The sequence below is a fragment of the Apteryx mantelli genome, chromosome Z (assembly GCF_036417845.1).
Source record: "Apteryx mantelli isolate bAptMan1 chromosome Z, bAptMan1.hap1, whole genome shotgun sequence".
In the NCBI taxonomy this organism is placed as follows: Eukaryota; Metazoa; Chordata; class Aves; order Apterygiformes; family Apterygidae; genus Apteryx; species Apteryx mantelli.
Window position 1 is genome coordinate 41,650,242 of NC_090020.1, and position 15,022 is coordinate 41,665,263.

The 15,022-nt window shown below is 47.8% G+C and overlaps 1 protein-coding gene across 6 annotated transcripts in view; it reads right to left on the reverse strand.

Moving 5' to 3' along the window:
- Positions 1 to 13,786, reverse strand: part of PRR16 (proline rich 16) — a 163,124-nt gene extending 149,338 nt beyond the window's left edge. For all 6 annotated transcript variants that reach the window (XR_010886873.1, XR_010886875.1, XR_010886872.1 and 3 more), the window contains exon 1: positions 13,548 to 13,786. Coding sequence is in view for 1 of the 6 variants with exons in the window: in XM_067315651.1 (XP_067171752.1) it covers positions 13,548 to 13,709 (162 nt within the window). In the remaining 5 variants the exon portion in view is untranslated. The remainder of the gene's footprint in view (positions 1 to 13,547) is intronic.
- Positions 13,787 to 15,022: the final 1,236 nt, after the last annotated feature.

Consider the following 15,022-nt stretch of genomic DNA (forward strand, 5'->3'; position numbering starts at 1 on the left):
CCCTCTGACAGCAGATGCGGCTCTGCAGGTCTGAGGCTGCAGGGAGTGCTTGGGGCCTCTCCAGGAGGCCTGGGCTGGCAGCCAGCTCTCCTGCAGGAGGTGTCCTGCTGCTGATGAGCTGTGTCGTCAGGTAAGGGAGTTACGGGAGGAGGTCAGTAGGCTGCGCAGCATCCGAGAAGCGGAGCAGGAGATAGACAGGGTATTCTCGGAGACTGTGCAGCTTCGGGAGTCCCAGCCCCCCGCAGCAGTGGAGTTGCCAGAGGGCTCTGTGCCGTGTGACACGGTACATCATAACATCGTAGAAGAAGGCTGGAAACTGGTCACTGCTCGTGGGAGGAGAAAGGCTCCTACTCCTCCTGAAGACCTGAAGCTGAAGAACAGGTTCAGTGCCCTCCAGGATGAGGAGGAGATGGGCATGGCTGCAAGGGAAGTACCTGGGACAACAGACCCTGTGCCTTGTCGGAACGCCCGGAAGAAGCGGCGAGTGATTGTTGTGGGGGACTCCCTGCTGCAGGGGACGGAGGCATCTATCTGCCGACCTGACCTCATGTCTAGAGAGGTTTGTGGCCTGCCGGGGGCTCGTGTGAGAGATGTCATGGAAAGACTGCCACGGCTTGTCCACGCTTCGGACTATTATCCACTGCTGCTCTTTCATGTGGGCACCAATGACACCAAGGGCAAACTGGAGACCATCAAGCAGGATTTCAGAGCTCTGGGGATGGTGGTCAAGGGTCTGGGAGCCCAGGTCATCTTCTCCTCAATCCTGCCAGTGAGGGGGATGGATGAGAGGAGGAGGAGACGGACTTTCCAGGTTAACGACTGGCTGCGCCACTGGTGTTGGCAACAGGGTTTTGGTTTCTATGACCATGGGACCCTGTTTGAAGATCGACAACTGATGGCGAGAGATGGGATCCACCTCACGAGGCGGGGCACGCGGGTCTTTGCCAACAGGTTGGCCAACCTGGTAAGGAGGGCTTTAAACTAGGAAAGATGGGGGAAGGGGAGAGTTATAGTGACAGGGTAGTTAGCAAAAGACAGCTCAAGTCGGGATGCCTCCAGCAGGTGAATGCAGCCAGGTAAGTGCGCATGGGATGTGGCTATGGAGGACACTCTTTTACCCCTCCTGGGAAACCTGCATGCTCGATCACCTCCCTGAAATGCCTGTACACCAATGCACGCAGCTTGGGGAACAAACAGGAAGAGCTAGAGATATGTGTGCGGTCGCAGGGCCATGATCTCATTGCCATTATAGAGACATGGTGCGATAGCTCACATGACTGGAGTGCTGTCATGGATGGCTACGTGCTTTTTAGGAAAGACAGGCCAGGAAAGCGAGGTGGTGGGGTTGCTCTTTATGTGAGAGACCAACTGGAATGTATTCAGCTGTGCCTAGGGGTGGATGAAGAGCGAGTCGAGAGCTTATGGGTAAGGATCAAAGGGCAGGCTAGCATGGGTGACACTGTTGTGGGTGTTTACTACAGGCCACCTGATCAGGATGAGGAAGTCGATGAGGCCTTCTACAGACAGCTGGAAGTAGCCTCACGATCCCAGGCCCTGGTTCTCATGGGGGACTTCAACCACCCCGATATCTGCTGGAAAGACAACACAGCTAGGCACAAACAGTCCCAGAGGTTCCTGCAGAGCATTGGTGACAACTTCTTGACACAGGTGGTGGGGGAGAGGTGTGCTGCTGGACCTCGTACTAACAAACAAAGAAGGACTGGTGGAAGACGTGAAGGTTGGGGGCTGCCTTGGCTGCAGTGACCATGAGATGGTGGAGTTGAGGATCCTGTGAGGAGGCAGCAGGGCACCAAGTAGGATCGCAACCCTGGACTTCAGGAGAGCAAACTTTGGCCTCTTCAGGGACCTACTTGGAGGAATCCCATGGGTGAGGGCCCTAGAAGGAAGGAGTGTTCAAGAGAGCTGGTTAATATTCAAACATCACTTCCTCCAGGCTCAAGAGCGGTGCATCCCTATGAGTAGGAAGTCAAGCAAAGGAGGCAGGAGACCTGCATGGATGAGCAAGGAGCTCCTGGCAAAACTCAACCAGAAGAAGGAAGTCTACAGAAAGTGGAAAGGGGGACAGGCCACTTGGGAGGAATATAGGAATGTTGTCAGAGTATGCAGGGATGCAACGAGGAAGGCTAAGGCCCGTTTGGAATTAAATCTGGCTAGAGATGTCAAGGACAGCAAGAAGGGCTTCTTCAAATACATCAGCAGCAAGAGGAAGACTAGGGAAAATGTGGGCCCTTTGCTGAATGGGGTGGGTGCCCTGGTGACGAAGGATGCAGAGAAGGCAGAGTTACTGAATGCCGCCTTTGCTTCAGTCTTTACTGCTCAGGCCAGCCCTCAGGAACCCCAGACCCTGGAGGCAAGAGAGAAAGTCTGGAGAGAGGAAGACTTTCCCTTGGTGGAGGAGGAGTGGGTTAGAGATCATTTAAGCAAACTTAAGAAGGAGGACCCAGGGAACTACAGGCCAGTCCGCCTCACCTGCATCCCTGGAAAGGTGATGGAGCAGCTCATCCTGGAAGCCATCTCCAAGCATGTGGAGGAAAAGAAGGTGATCAGGAGTAGTCAGCATGGCTTCACCAAGGGGAAATCATGCCTAACCAATCTGATAGCCTTCTCTGATGGAATGACTGGCTGGGTAGATGAGGGGAGAGCAGTGGATGCTGTCTACCTAGACTTCAGCAAGGCTTTTGACACTGTCTCCCATAGCATCCTCATAGACAAGCTCAGGAAGTGTGGGTTAGATGAGTGGACAGTGAGGTGGATTGAGAACTGGCTGAATGGCAGAGCTCAGAGTTGTGATCAGTGGCACAGAGTCTAGTTGGAGGCCTGTAGCTAGCGGTGTCCCCCAGGGGTCAGTACTGGGTCCAGTCTTGTTCAACTTCTTCATCAATGACCTGGATGAAGGGACAGAGTGCACCCCCAGCAAGTTTGCTGACGATACAAAACTGGGAGGAGTGGCTGATACGCCAGAGGGCTGTGCTGCCATTCAGAGAGACCTGGACAGGCTGGAGAGGTGGGCAGAGAGGAACCTCATGAAGTTCAACAAAGGCAAGTGCAGGGTCCTGCACCTGGGGAGGAATAACCCCATGCACCAGTACAGGTTGGGGGTTGACCTGCTGGAAAGCAGCTCTGCGGAGAAGGACCTGGGAGTGCTGGTGGACACCAAGTTAAGCATGAGGCAGCAATGTGCCCTTGTGGCCAAGAAGGCCAATGGTATCCTGGGGTGCATCAGGAAGAGTGTTGCCAGCAGGTCGAGGGAGATGATTCTCCCCCTCTACTCAGCCCTGGTGAGGCCACATCTGGAGTACTGCGTCCAGTTCTGGGCTCCCCAGTACAAGAGGGATGTGGCACTACTGGAGCAAGTCCAGCGAAGGGCTACAAAGATGATTAGGGGACTGGAGCATCTCTCTTATGAGGAAAGGCTGAGAGAGCTGGGCCTGTTTAGCTTGGAGAAGAGAAGGCTGAGAGGAGATCTTATCAATGTGTACAAGTATGTGAAGGGAGGGTGTCGAGAGGATGGGACCAGACTCTTTTCAGTGGTGCCGAGCGACAGGACGCGAGGCAATGGGCACAAACTGAAACACAGACACTTCCATCTTAACATGAGGAAAAACTTTTTCACTGTGAGGGTGACAGAGCACTGGAACAGGTTGCCCCGAGAGGTGGTGGAGTCTCCTTCTCTGGAGATATTCAAAACCCGCCTGGATGCAATCCTGTGCAACGTGCTCTAGGTGACCCTGCTCAGCAGGGGGGTTGGACTAGATGATCTCCAGAGGTCCCTTCCAACCTCAGTGATTCTGTGATTCTGTGATTCATCGTACCATCTGTACCTCGATCTCAAGGAACAGCTGTTGTTTTAACACCTCTGCTAAGGTACATATTCCTGCAGAGTTCACGTCTTCCAACACAACCTCAGTGACGCAAACTACCAGAAACAGTCAAAGTCTGTACACAGGACACTTCTTCATTCAAGTGCCATAGTTTCAATGAACCTTAAAACTGTCCCATAAAGTGTCCCTGTCCTATAAGCACTGAAAGACAAATAGGCTAGACTTTATCACCCCAGCTATCAAAAATAAAAGAAACAGCAGCACTAGTGCAGACCACCCACCATCAAAAACTTGGCCCACCTAAACAGCCTCTGTGGTCATCAGTAAAAATACCTAGAGAAGAAATGTGTGCTCTAGCTGGAAACTGAAAACCACTGTTAAAGACAGTAGCACTGCAGGCTTTTGAGGAAAGATGCAGTGAATTTTAAATATTCTAGACACTGAACTGGAAAGCTGGAACACAATGTCAGTTTAGCCTATCATGAACTTTAAAGGAAAAGCTTTTGCTTGTAATAACAACCCAGGTAACTCTGGGATTCAAACAACACGTCTTTCTGTCGCTATACCAGATCTAAAATTGAGATACAAACTATACTAACAATACCTCCAGATCATATACAGAATAATCTCCCTATTAGCATGCAAAAGATGCATGAGAAAAAAAGAGCAATTGTGTTACCAAGATTAATGTTATAGAAAGGCATCTGAAGTTCTTAAGACCAAGCTTAGAGTTTTGATGCTGACTTCCCCAATACAAAATTTAAGAATGCAGAGCTAAGCTTTCTCACATTTTATGACCCAGATGCCTTTTTGATAGCCATTAATACTGTAGTACATACAGAGCACAAACTGCAGGAGGAACAGAAACCGATACGAATGAAATGAGGAAAAGGGCTAGGAAAAGAAAATGAAAAGCCCTATAGAGATGGAGGGATTGCTATGATGCCAAAAAAATTAAAAAATGCGAGCAAAAACTGACAGCTGCAAAGGTCGGAGCACAGGGACAAAATTAACCCGAATGGTTCACAAAGTTAATTTGAGTAATTGCACTGGGTTTGCCAGGACTATCTAATTTGGAAGTGGGGAAAAGGATATATCACAGTTTCACAAAACAATGTTATGGAGAAGTGGCATTCCTGTAAGAGCAGAAGGAGCTGCAGCCTTCCCTTCCCATCATCATTGCCTAATGTCACATACATGCTCCAGTCATGTCATACGGCTGCACATACTCACGAACACCAGCTCCTGACTCTTGCATGCCTCCAATCATTAAACTCGAATAGGCGGTTATACCACAAATCTGTTACATATTGTTGGGTTTGAAAATAAGTAAAACCGAGATTCAGACTGCAAGCAATGATAAGTCCATAACTCTTTATTACTGCAACTTTAATGAAAAAGGAGAGAATACATTCCTCAGCTGATTTTAAATTTTCAAATTAAGAAATATTTATTGAGGGAAGCTAACATGCATAATATGGTATTTTTACCGAATTTACCTGATTCTTTGAGAGCACATCTGGAGTGCTGTGTCCAGTTCTGGGCTCCCCAGTACAAGAGAGACATAGAAATACTGCTGCGAGTCCAGCGGAGGGCCCCCAAAATGAGTAAGGGACTGGAGCATCTCTCATACAAGGAGAAGCTGAGAGAGTGGGATTGTTCAGCCTGGAGAAGAGGGGAATTTATGCAAATAAATACCTGATATGAAGAAGATGGAGCCAGACTCTTGTCCATGGTGCCCGCAACAGGACAAGAGGCAATGTGCTCCAACTGAAATATAGGAAATTCCACTTAAACATAAGAAAAAATTTTTACTGTAAGGGCAATTAACACTGGAACTGTCAAAGTTTTAACAAAAAGGTATGAAAAAGCAGAAGGCATATAACAAGAAAGAATTTCACTAGCACAGTGTGCAAAGAAAGAATTACACTTATTTCAAATTATTTTGCAGTAAAAAAAAAAAATACTGGCCTTGACTTTTTGTATTTTCACAATAATTTTGTATAGGAAGGACATTGAGTCACATGGGTATAAACCAATAAATTATACTGGAGAAGCTAGCCCAAACTGGTCATTTGTTAATGTTTTCAGATCTTTTCTTTTCTTTCCCCACCTGCATCTCACCGGTCAGATAAGCTACCTGTTTTAACACACTGACATTTCCAATTAACTATGAAATGTTATCAGATACCAAAATATCACTGTTTTGAAGATTTTAAGCATTTCATCTCACTTTCTGCACTTCAGTAGGAAGCCAAACCCTGGCTGTTGGTTCCCTATCATAAGTTTTGGAACCACATGCAGATGGTCTCACTTTAATTGAACAACAACCTCATCAAACTGTTTTCAGAGGTATAAATGCCTCTTCTTCTCTTACTTATGATACAAATTACTACAGTGTGAGTAAGGATGTGTTACTCTGATCCTAACTTGAAGCTGTTCACTGAAAGGCCTGTAAGCATGCTACACCAAGGAACAGAACACAATATTAGAGCAGATACAAGACTGAAATAATCATTGCAGAGTTCTCAAAAAGAGATTTAAGGAGAAAAAAAGTGTTTAAATTTGCACAATTTTTCAGATTACTGAGAAATAATCTACAACGCAGTCTGGAAATAGCTCAGCTTCAGTGCTCTCAGATCTCATTAAACAATGTGGTGTATGCTGCATGAAACAACAGATGAATCTGTTAACTTGTAAAGACATGAACATACTATTATTTTTGCAAAAGCAACAACTGACAGTACTCCTTCTGTTTGGAGGCAATTGCTCTCCACTACTCCAATCTGTTGTAGTATAATAATTATAAACTAAAAGAGACACCACCGGCTCCAACACTAAGCCCTCCCACCTCCTGCGATTCAGCAACCTCAGACCCACAATGGCAAGCTGCAGTAAGAGATCTGCTAGGGAAGTCCATGATGAAAGCGGGCTCTGCTTTGGCTGTCCCCATGACTATACTAAAAAAAAAGGGCACTTAGGGTCATTGCAAATACTGTGAGAAAACTGCAAGAATAACCAGAGTCAATGATGTACAGAGCCAGACACAAGCTGTTTGAGAAAGGAGTTTGCATAGGGTGCAGCTCTTATCATACAGTTTTGTGGTTAATGCAATAAAAATTCAGGAAGAGACAACACACACCCTACACTGAAGTTTGAGTGAAATGCTACCTTAGGACCTTTGCCTTAAGAAAATCAGCTACACGAGCTGCAACTGAGTTGCATCTATCAAAAAATCCCCTCCCCGCCCACCCCAAACAAAACAAACTCCCCAAACCCAACTAGTAGCAAAGTAAAATAAAGCCTTATCTACAACAGGCCACAGTAAAAGGCTCAGTGTTACCTGCATGGCTGAATGTCAGCCCTAAGTTATGTGGCAAGGACAGCAGTCTGCCTGCAAACCCCACCTCTTCACTCCATCTGCCTAGTTACAATCACCTCCACTGCAAAAATGAAATGGGGCCATCTGAACGGGACATACGGGTCTTCTACGCAAGGTCACCGCTCATTGGGTTCACCTGCCTTCTGAAGATCAGAACTAATACCCAGAGTTACACTACGAGCCACCAACATTTTGCAACTCTCAAACAAAGGAAAACTAGAAGACGATAGTGCTGCTGTTCATAAATGTTTCATGGTTTAGGCACCACTAAAGTGCTATTCAAACTCATGGACAAGTCCCCCTCCCTCCCCCAGGAAAGAATACAAGTTAGTCACGTATAAACTGACTACGAACCGTCATTTGACTGGAAGTTTTGGACTGCAAGTGGGAAGGCTGTTCCAGAACTTTGTCTAACGGGAGTAATGGGAACAGAAGTATCATTTCATTTTCAGAAGAGACTGGCAAAAGTCTGCAAAACTTCATTGATGGTGCTCAGTGAAGTCCTTATTTTTGTACGACACATCCACATGCACTCACACACCCGCAGCTATTGATTCCTCTGAACTCTGAAGTGTTAAGACAAATGAAGTGCCCCCAAACTAACCTCTGTCATCTTGAAACTCATTTTTGTTCCTACTGAAGTCAAAGGCAAAAAAATTTTTGATTGCATCAGACAGAGTTCTCACCTTCCTACTTTAGTTTTCTGTATCACTGCCAGCAGTGCATGGACTGTGTGAAGTTCATATATTTAGCAGAAAGATAAATATTTTCACTGTGGTACTAATTTTATTTGAAAGCTGAATTTATATATGCTCTATTTAGCTCATGGTTGTACTACTATCAGGAGCTTAGTATTGCATAAAAGGAATGAAATAGCTGACATGAGTGTTTATAAAAACAAAATAACTAGCATAAATGTGACAGCATGCCTCCTTCTGTCAAGCCTCTTAATGTTAATAAGCAGTGCTCTCTATATATGCTAGTTATTCTTTTCATTGTGTTGTACAAGAAGGAAAAGTTACTAATTGTTGGTAGCTTTGATTACAAATCAGATAAAAACCAACATCATCTAGTACCATACCAGCACTTAAAATGTTCCTCATAACCTTAAAACATGTTTTTAAGGTTCACAGCTACCTATTAGCTTCATTAGCTTTATGGATACTACTGACATGAGAATTTTATCTTAATATGTTTGCACTTTTGTATGGTGTATAACTGTATAAATACTTCATAGACCACAAGCAATAAAAGGAAAGGAAAATTATGATCCAGTTAACTGCAATGACTATTTATGGCCCTGTTTGGACCTCTGGGCAGATCACAATAAAGTTGCTGTGCAGTGCTTCTCTTACATAATGAATCATTCTCTGCACTTGCAATAAACACCCAGGTAGGGTTCATGGTTGCATCTGGCACCAAGGACTATAATGAGGAATCAGAAAAAAGTCTGCTGCTGGAGAGATTAGCAGGTTTTGGAACAGGCAATGCCACCAGGGATAGGGTAGCTTGGTCCTGGTAACTGAACTGGACCCCAGCCTGAGCTACTGCAATGTATGCCACAGGCAAGCTCCAGTCTCCCTCACTGATACACTCCCTTATTGATCACCTCTGAATATCCACACAGTGCATCCCTGAAGCAAGGCTGCCACGCGGGCATCGCTATGAAGAGTGCCTGCATCCCAAATCCCTGCGTGACAAGGGCATCTGCATTTACTGGCTCTCTAAAGCTAGGAGCACACATGCCTGAAACCCTCTTCCTTCAGCTGCCAGTATCTGGAAAAAAAGAGCTGCAGGTCCTCAACAGCTGGAAGAAACCCAAAGAGAAGGAGAGGAGGCAGGAATCAGCAGGAGAAGAAGAAACGGATTAAAATGTCTTGCTTGTGTTCTGCCTTCCTCCAGGTCTCCATGTAGCATATTCTGTACCTAAACTTTACACTCCTACCCCCTCACACACACACACTGTAATATAATCCCAAAACATGCTGGTTACATTGCTGCCTGCGCATCACAGATATCGATTCATGATTGATCACTGTTTCTCTAATCCTAGTCCTGGACACAGCCTGTAGCTGCCTAGTTTCTCAATGAATGGTCAACAATCTGAAGCACCTTCCTGCCGACCGGACTGTTGGCTGAACACAAAAACTACACGGGAATGGAAAACATTGGTGTCAAAATTGCAATATGCTCAGGCAACCCTGATCCAGAAACGAAGAACATGGAATACATGACTGCCTCAAAAAAGATGACTGACCTGGTTATGAAAACAGGTCCTCTACCCCGTAACAATCTTAGCCATGTAATTTTACATCTCCTAGCTCCACCATTGCCCAGAAAACGTTATCAGTTAAGTCATGCCAAAGTTTTATATATCACATCTTTATGGAAAATAAACACAGCAGTTAGATGGGGGACGACTATTCATTCGTTCTTTCAGCAAGACATTTTGGGAGGATTTAGAGCACAGGAGGTAGACTAGGAAAGCCTGGAAATTTACTGATGCATGTGCAATGCCTATTAAGGCTTCTGTTTCTCATGCACCTCCATTTTGGATTACTCTAAACATTGGCAATAGCTACACAGCTGCTTCCTTTAGATAAAAGGTTGGAGCATATTTAGCCAATTAAAAGCTATGCAAATGTTTCACACACAACTTCCAGGAATTTGTTCTGCATGATGAGTTTTTATTACTATAAAAAGTATTTACCAAATGATTTAGTGAAGTATTTCCTTAATGTAAACAAATGTAGGGCTCCAGAAATGTGTGATATTATCATAAAATGTGAAAGCAGGGAAGTCTTCAAAATGATAACATCAGTATTAAGACGAGACAGATCTCTACACCCTGCCATCCACATGCACACATACACACACATCCTACCTACAACCCCTCCTGAAACGAGCCAGAGAATTCGGACTATATCATGCATTTTACCTCCAAAATAGTTCAGCTAGCATGTGTCCCCTGGTTTCCTGTAGTGCTCATCACCTCATTATTTAAGTACTTGACAGATAAATTTCACCTGCAAAGCAAGGTAGTAATAGTCATCTTTCTAGACAGACTCCAGAGAAAAAGGTCTTTTATCCAATACTCTGGAGGAAAACCTAAGTTTAAGGATTCACTGAATTAATTTTGAAATAGCCTGGACTAAAGCAATACGTAGTATTACTCAATCCTCTGGCACTCCTTTGATTTTTCTTTGGAATATTCATCAAATAACAGCTACTCAATTCCTTTAAACAGTAATTCCTTCCAGCACAAAAACACATCCTACTGTTGGTGCACACCCACCCCATGTTTCTGTTTAGCAAGGAGACAAGAGCGGCTCAGTTCCTCGTTGGTGAGTCGCCCCAGCCTGTCACCCGCTCAGCCCTTCTCCAGGCTCAGCCTCCTGTGGTTACCTTAGCCTAAGCAGACCAACAGGCATGGGAGATAGACAGATGTTCAGCTTCTAAGACACGGTGACCGCTAACACATACTTGTTTTAAGCCACATGATTTTGTCATCTGCTTATACAGGAAAATTTATAAACTTCATGGTTTGTGCATCTGGATTTTACAGCCTCTCCATCCTCTCCATTTCTCCCCTCCCTTTTTAAACAGAAAAACAATTAAAGCAGCCATTAGAAAAAAAAAAAAACAAAAAACTTGGGAACAAAGAGCAGATACAAGAACATTAATGTAAGTAAACTGTAACAAGCTAAATGCAATGACATATGAGTAATGACAGCCATACTCCTTACGGTGATAAATTGTTCACTTTGAAACAATGATTCTTTCAGTTTGACCATACTTTGAATACAAAAATCATACAAAGGAAGACTGGAAGGATGACAGCCCCCTAAAGGGCTAGATCAAGTGTAAGTTAATAAATAATTAAACTGAGGGCAACACATGGGTAGATGTAAACAGAAAAATCTTGAAGTTCCACAACAAATACCATATTTTCAATACAGTAACTAAATATATATTTAACTACAAACAACAACAACAAAAAAAACATGACCTATCACTACAACAGAATGGAAAACTTCCTTAGAAAAATAGTAAAGAAATTAAAAAAAAGAATGAAAGGCTATTTTCAGAATAGTAGACTAAAAAGAGAGGAATATGACCAACAGAAAAGGTACTACAACAACCTGACTGGCAAACAACCAGTGAGGAAAGAGGGTAGCCTAAACATTTCCAGAAGAATGAAATTCAGAGTGAAGAATGGAAAACTGTGATTTTAGGTCTCTAGTTCATCACTTTGCCTGGCCTTCCAGTAAGGAACCACATACGAAGTACAGCTATGCTTTGCATGTAATAAACCAAAACTAATTCTAGAAAACTTCCTACATGTATTAATGAAAGATGTCAGTATATTCCAACACTCAAACAATCTATGAAACAGCCTGATTATTGATGTACAGTATCAATTACCTCACTTTCACATAAAAAGGTATACACTCCAGATGTGTCAAACAGGTCTTGCATAGACTGAGTCTATACAATGAATGGTGGACAACTGGAGGTTGTCACACAGCAAACTTCTACTGACTTTTCAAAATAAATGGACCGCAAAGTGTATTTAACACGTAAAGATAACATGGCAAACAAACACAGGTAATTGCATATGCAATGCTTATTAGTCACGTATTTGGAGAAAAAACTACTCGAAAACTCATGGGTGATTATGAACAAGATGTAACTACCATTATAATAAAAACATTTCTCTTTTCTCAAAACATGGTAATCTTTTCATCCTTTAACATGCACACATGTTGTTAATTGAGTTACAACACCACATCACTACAACTTCCATTTTACATTTCACCTCTGCTTGGGAAAAGGAGTTCCACAACAGCCATTTCCCCATGAAGCAGAGGTAAACCCAGTTCTCTTTTGCAGATGCAGTCAACCAGAAGAGACAAGTTTACTTAGATAAAACATGCCACAGTAAGTGATGACACATGACCTCCACCTACAGACATCTTGTTTGCTTAGTAGAGGAAAGCTAGGACTGATTCTGTGCAGAGCATGATTTACATTCATGGGAAGGATCACAACACATCCTCTCCAGGTCCTGAAAAATGTGCTCCTGCAGCAACAGAAGCCAGTCTGCTCTGTCACTATTAACAGCAATCGAAGAATTGCCCTACGAACAGTGTTCATCTCCGTTTGAAAATATCCACAAAAACTATAAAGCCCAGACAGCAGCACACTAAGGAAAAGAGATATTATAGATATATTTTCGAGAAAGAGTGAGAAATGTGGAATTGTGGGTGAGAAGTGCTGTAACAGCTGTGATTAGCGAGCAGTGCGTGGATACATCTTTCAACGTTATACGAAGCACTGGGTGAATTTCAGACTGCCTCGGAAGGCAAAAGTCTGCTGAATAAAACTTGTTGACAGCGTTGTTAAAATACGAAACTAATATTTGATAGGGAAAAACACAGCCTGCTATAAATGTCAAACACCGGATTAACAAAGCAACGCACGGAGATTTTGGACTTGAATTTCGGCACATAATCCAACCATGTGTCGACCAGTTGTGTACCAAAATCGAGATACCGGGGCAATCGCCGAAAGGACGGCAGCATTTCGCCCCTTACCGACATCCCCGCGGGCATTACGCTCCGCCGGCGATTAACCTCGGGGAGCCGACACTCGTCACCGGCAAAAGCCAGCCGGCAACGGCGACCTGGCCAGAGCGGCAAGGCGAACAGGGCGCCCCGCTCCCTGCGGGGCCCGGGGCAGCCGAGGCCGCCGCGCCGGGCGGCCGGGGGGGGAGGGGGGCGCCCCCAGCGCCCACCGGCCGGGAGGGCCGAGGGGGCTGCAGCCCGCCGCGATGCGGGGCTACAGCCGAAAAAGTTAATTTGCTGCCGCTGGAGGGGAGTCGCTCCCGCCCCCTCTGCCACCGACGGGCGGCAGCGGGCAGGGCTGCGGGACCCCCCCGGTCCCCGAAACCTCCCCTGCGCCGGCGGGGGCCCCACGGAGCCCTGGCAGAAACTCCAGGGGGGCCCGGCGGTGAGCCCCCGAGCAGCCAGGGGAGCACGCCAAGCCCCGGGGCTCACCCAGCCCGGCCCCGGGGCGGCTCCACGGCCGCCGGCGCTACGGCCGCCGTGGTCCCCGGGAACGGGCCACGGCCGCCCGCCCCGGGGCGCGGCGAGGGGCCGCCGCGCCCGGCCCGGACACCAGTTGCTCGGCCCGTGGCGAAGAAGTGATGAAACAAGCCGCCGAGCCCCGGGGGCAGCGGGTCCCCCGGCCCCACAGGCGCAGGGCGCGGGGCGGGGCGGGGGAGCTGCCGTGCCTTGCCGGCGCCCCTCCGCGCTTCTCACCTCCTTAAGTTCCTTGGCCACGTCTTTGAGGTCCCCCAGGACTAATTCCAAATCCTCCACGATGATCTTGATCTGCTCCTTCACCTTGGCTTTGGAGGCTGCCGGCGGCCCCTCGGACGGCGACGAGGAGGAGGATGCGGTCCCCTGGGACTGGGCGGACATCCTTCGCGGAGCCCGGCGCGGCCAGCGGGGCACGCAGGTCAGGCGAGCGCCGCGGCCGCCGGCCGCCCGGCCCCGTCCCTCCGGCTCCCGGAGCTGCCGCTGCCGCCGCCGCCGCCGCCGCCTGCCCGCCCGCGCATCCCGCGCCGGGGCCGCCGCGCCGCGCCGCGCTCCGCCGGGCGGCCGCGCTGTGCAGCTGCCATCGGCTCCCGGGAGCGGCGCGGGGGCCCGGCCGCAGCCCGCCGTGCGCCGCGCCTGCGCCGCGCCCCGCCCGCCACCGGCTCCGGCCGCGAGAGGGGCCGGGGGAGGAGCGCCCGCCGCCCGCCGCATCGCCCCCCGCCGCCCGCCCCGAGCGGCACCGCGCCGGCCCCGGCGCTCCGCCCCCGCGCGGCACCGCGCCTCCGCCGGAGGAAGAGACCCGCCGAAGCGGCCCCGCAGCGCAGCTCGCGTCGAGCGCCGCGGTAGCGCTGCCCGGCTCCGGCGCAGTCAGGCGGGGGGCGACGCTCCCGCACCTCCGCACCGCGGAGCGCGCGGCGGCTCCGCTCGCCGCGTGCCTGCACGGGGCAGCAGCTCCCGTGCGGGGGCAGCGAGGGGGACGGTGACTTGTAAGTGCCTCCAAATTGGCTGAAGGCACCTACATCGCTCTGCACACCCCCCTGTACTGCCCAGCAGACAGAGTGAGCAGTAGACCCTGTTTTCGTCGGGAAGTAATGGTTATGCGTCTCATCCGATAGAAATAAAAATGCGCGTGAGTAAAAGTAGCTTTTATGAATGATATCTGGCTCTTGCTCTGAAGCAGAGGCTGGTGCTGCTTCTGAACACGCGCTGCTCCTAGCTTTATACAGACATCCGCTTGTGGGGCAAAAGGAAGAAATTGCTAGGTACCACTCACCTCCCTGGTTTTTCACCTCACTGCAAAAGGGTGACATGTTCAGGTAAAAGGACTTGTTTTAGGACTTTCTACCGCCCAGTAGCTAAGTACAGCAAGAAGAGGCACACAGCCAAGCCCTGCTTCGAGGATCACCCTGCATGGGTGCACCTGGCATTGATACTGTAAATGTTTCTGTTTCTGAGAGAGTTTTGGCAGCCTGAGATGCTTTAACTCAGCTAAAGCAAAGGGGGAAAAGCAGAAAAACTGCCCAGAGCAACGTCTGCACGTGGTTTAAAACCTCACTTGGTGACGAACCGTTTGCCTTTGGGAGAGGTATGGGACTGGGCTATGAATAGCCAGGAGCTGACAGCACCGTGTACCAGACTCCCATGCTTGCTGTCCTAGTTTAGGTGTAATTATCTTTCCACTTTTACCAGTATAAAAA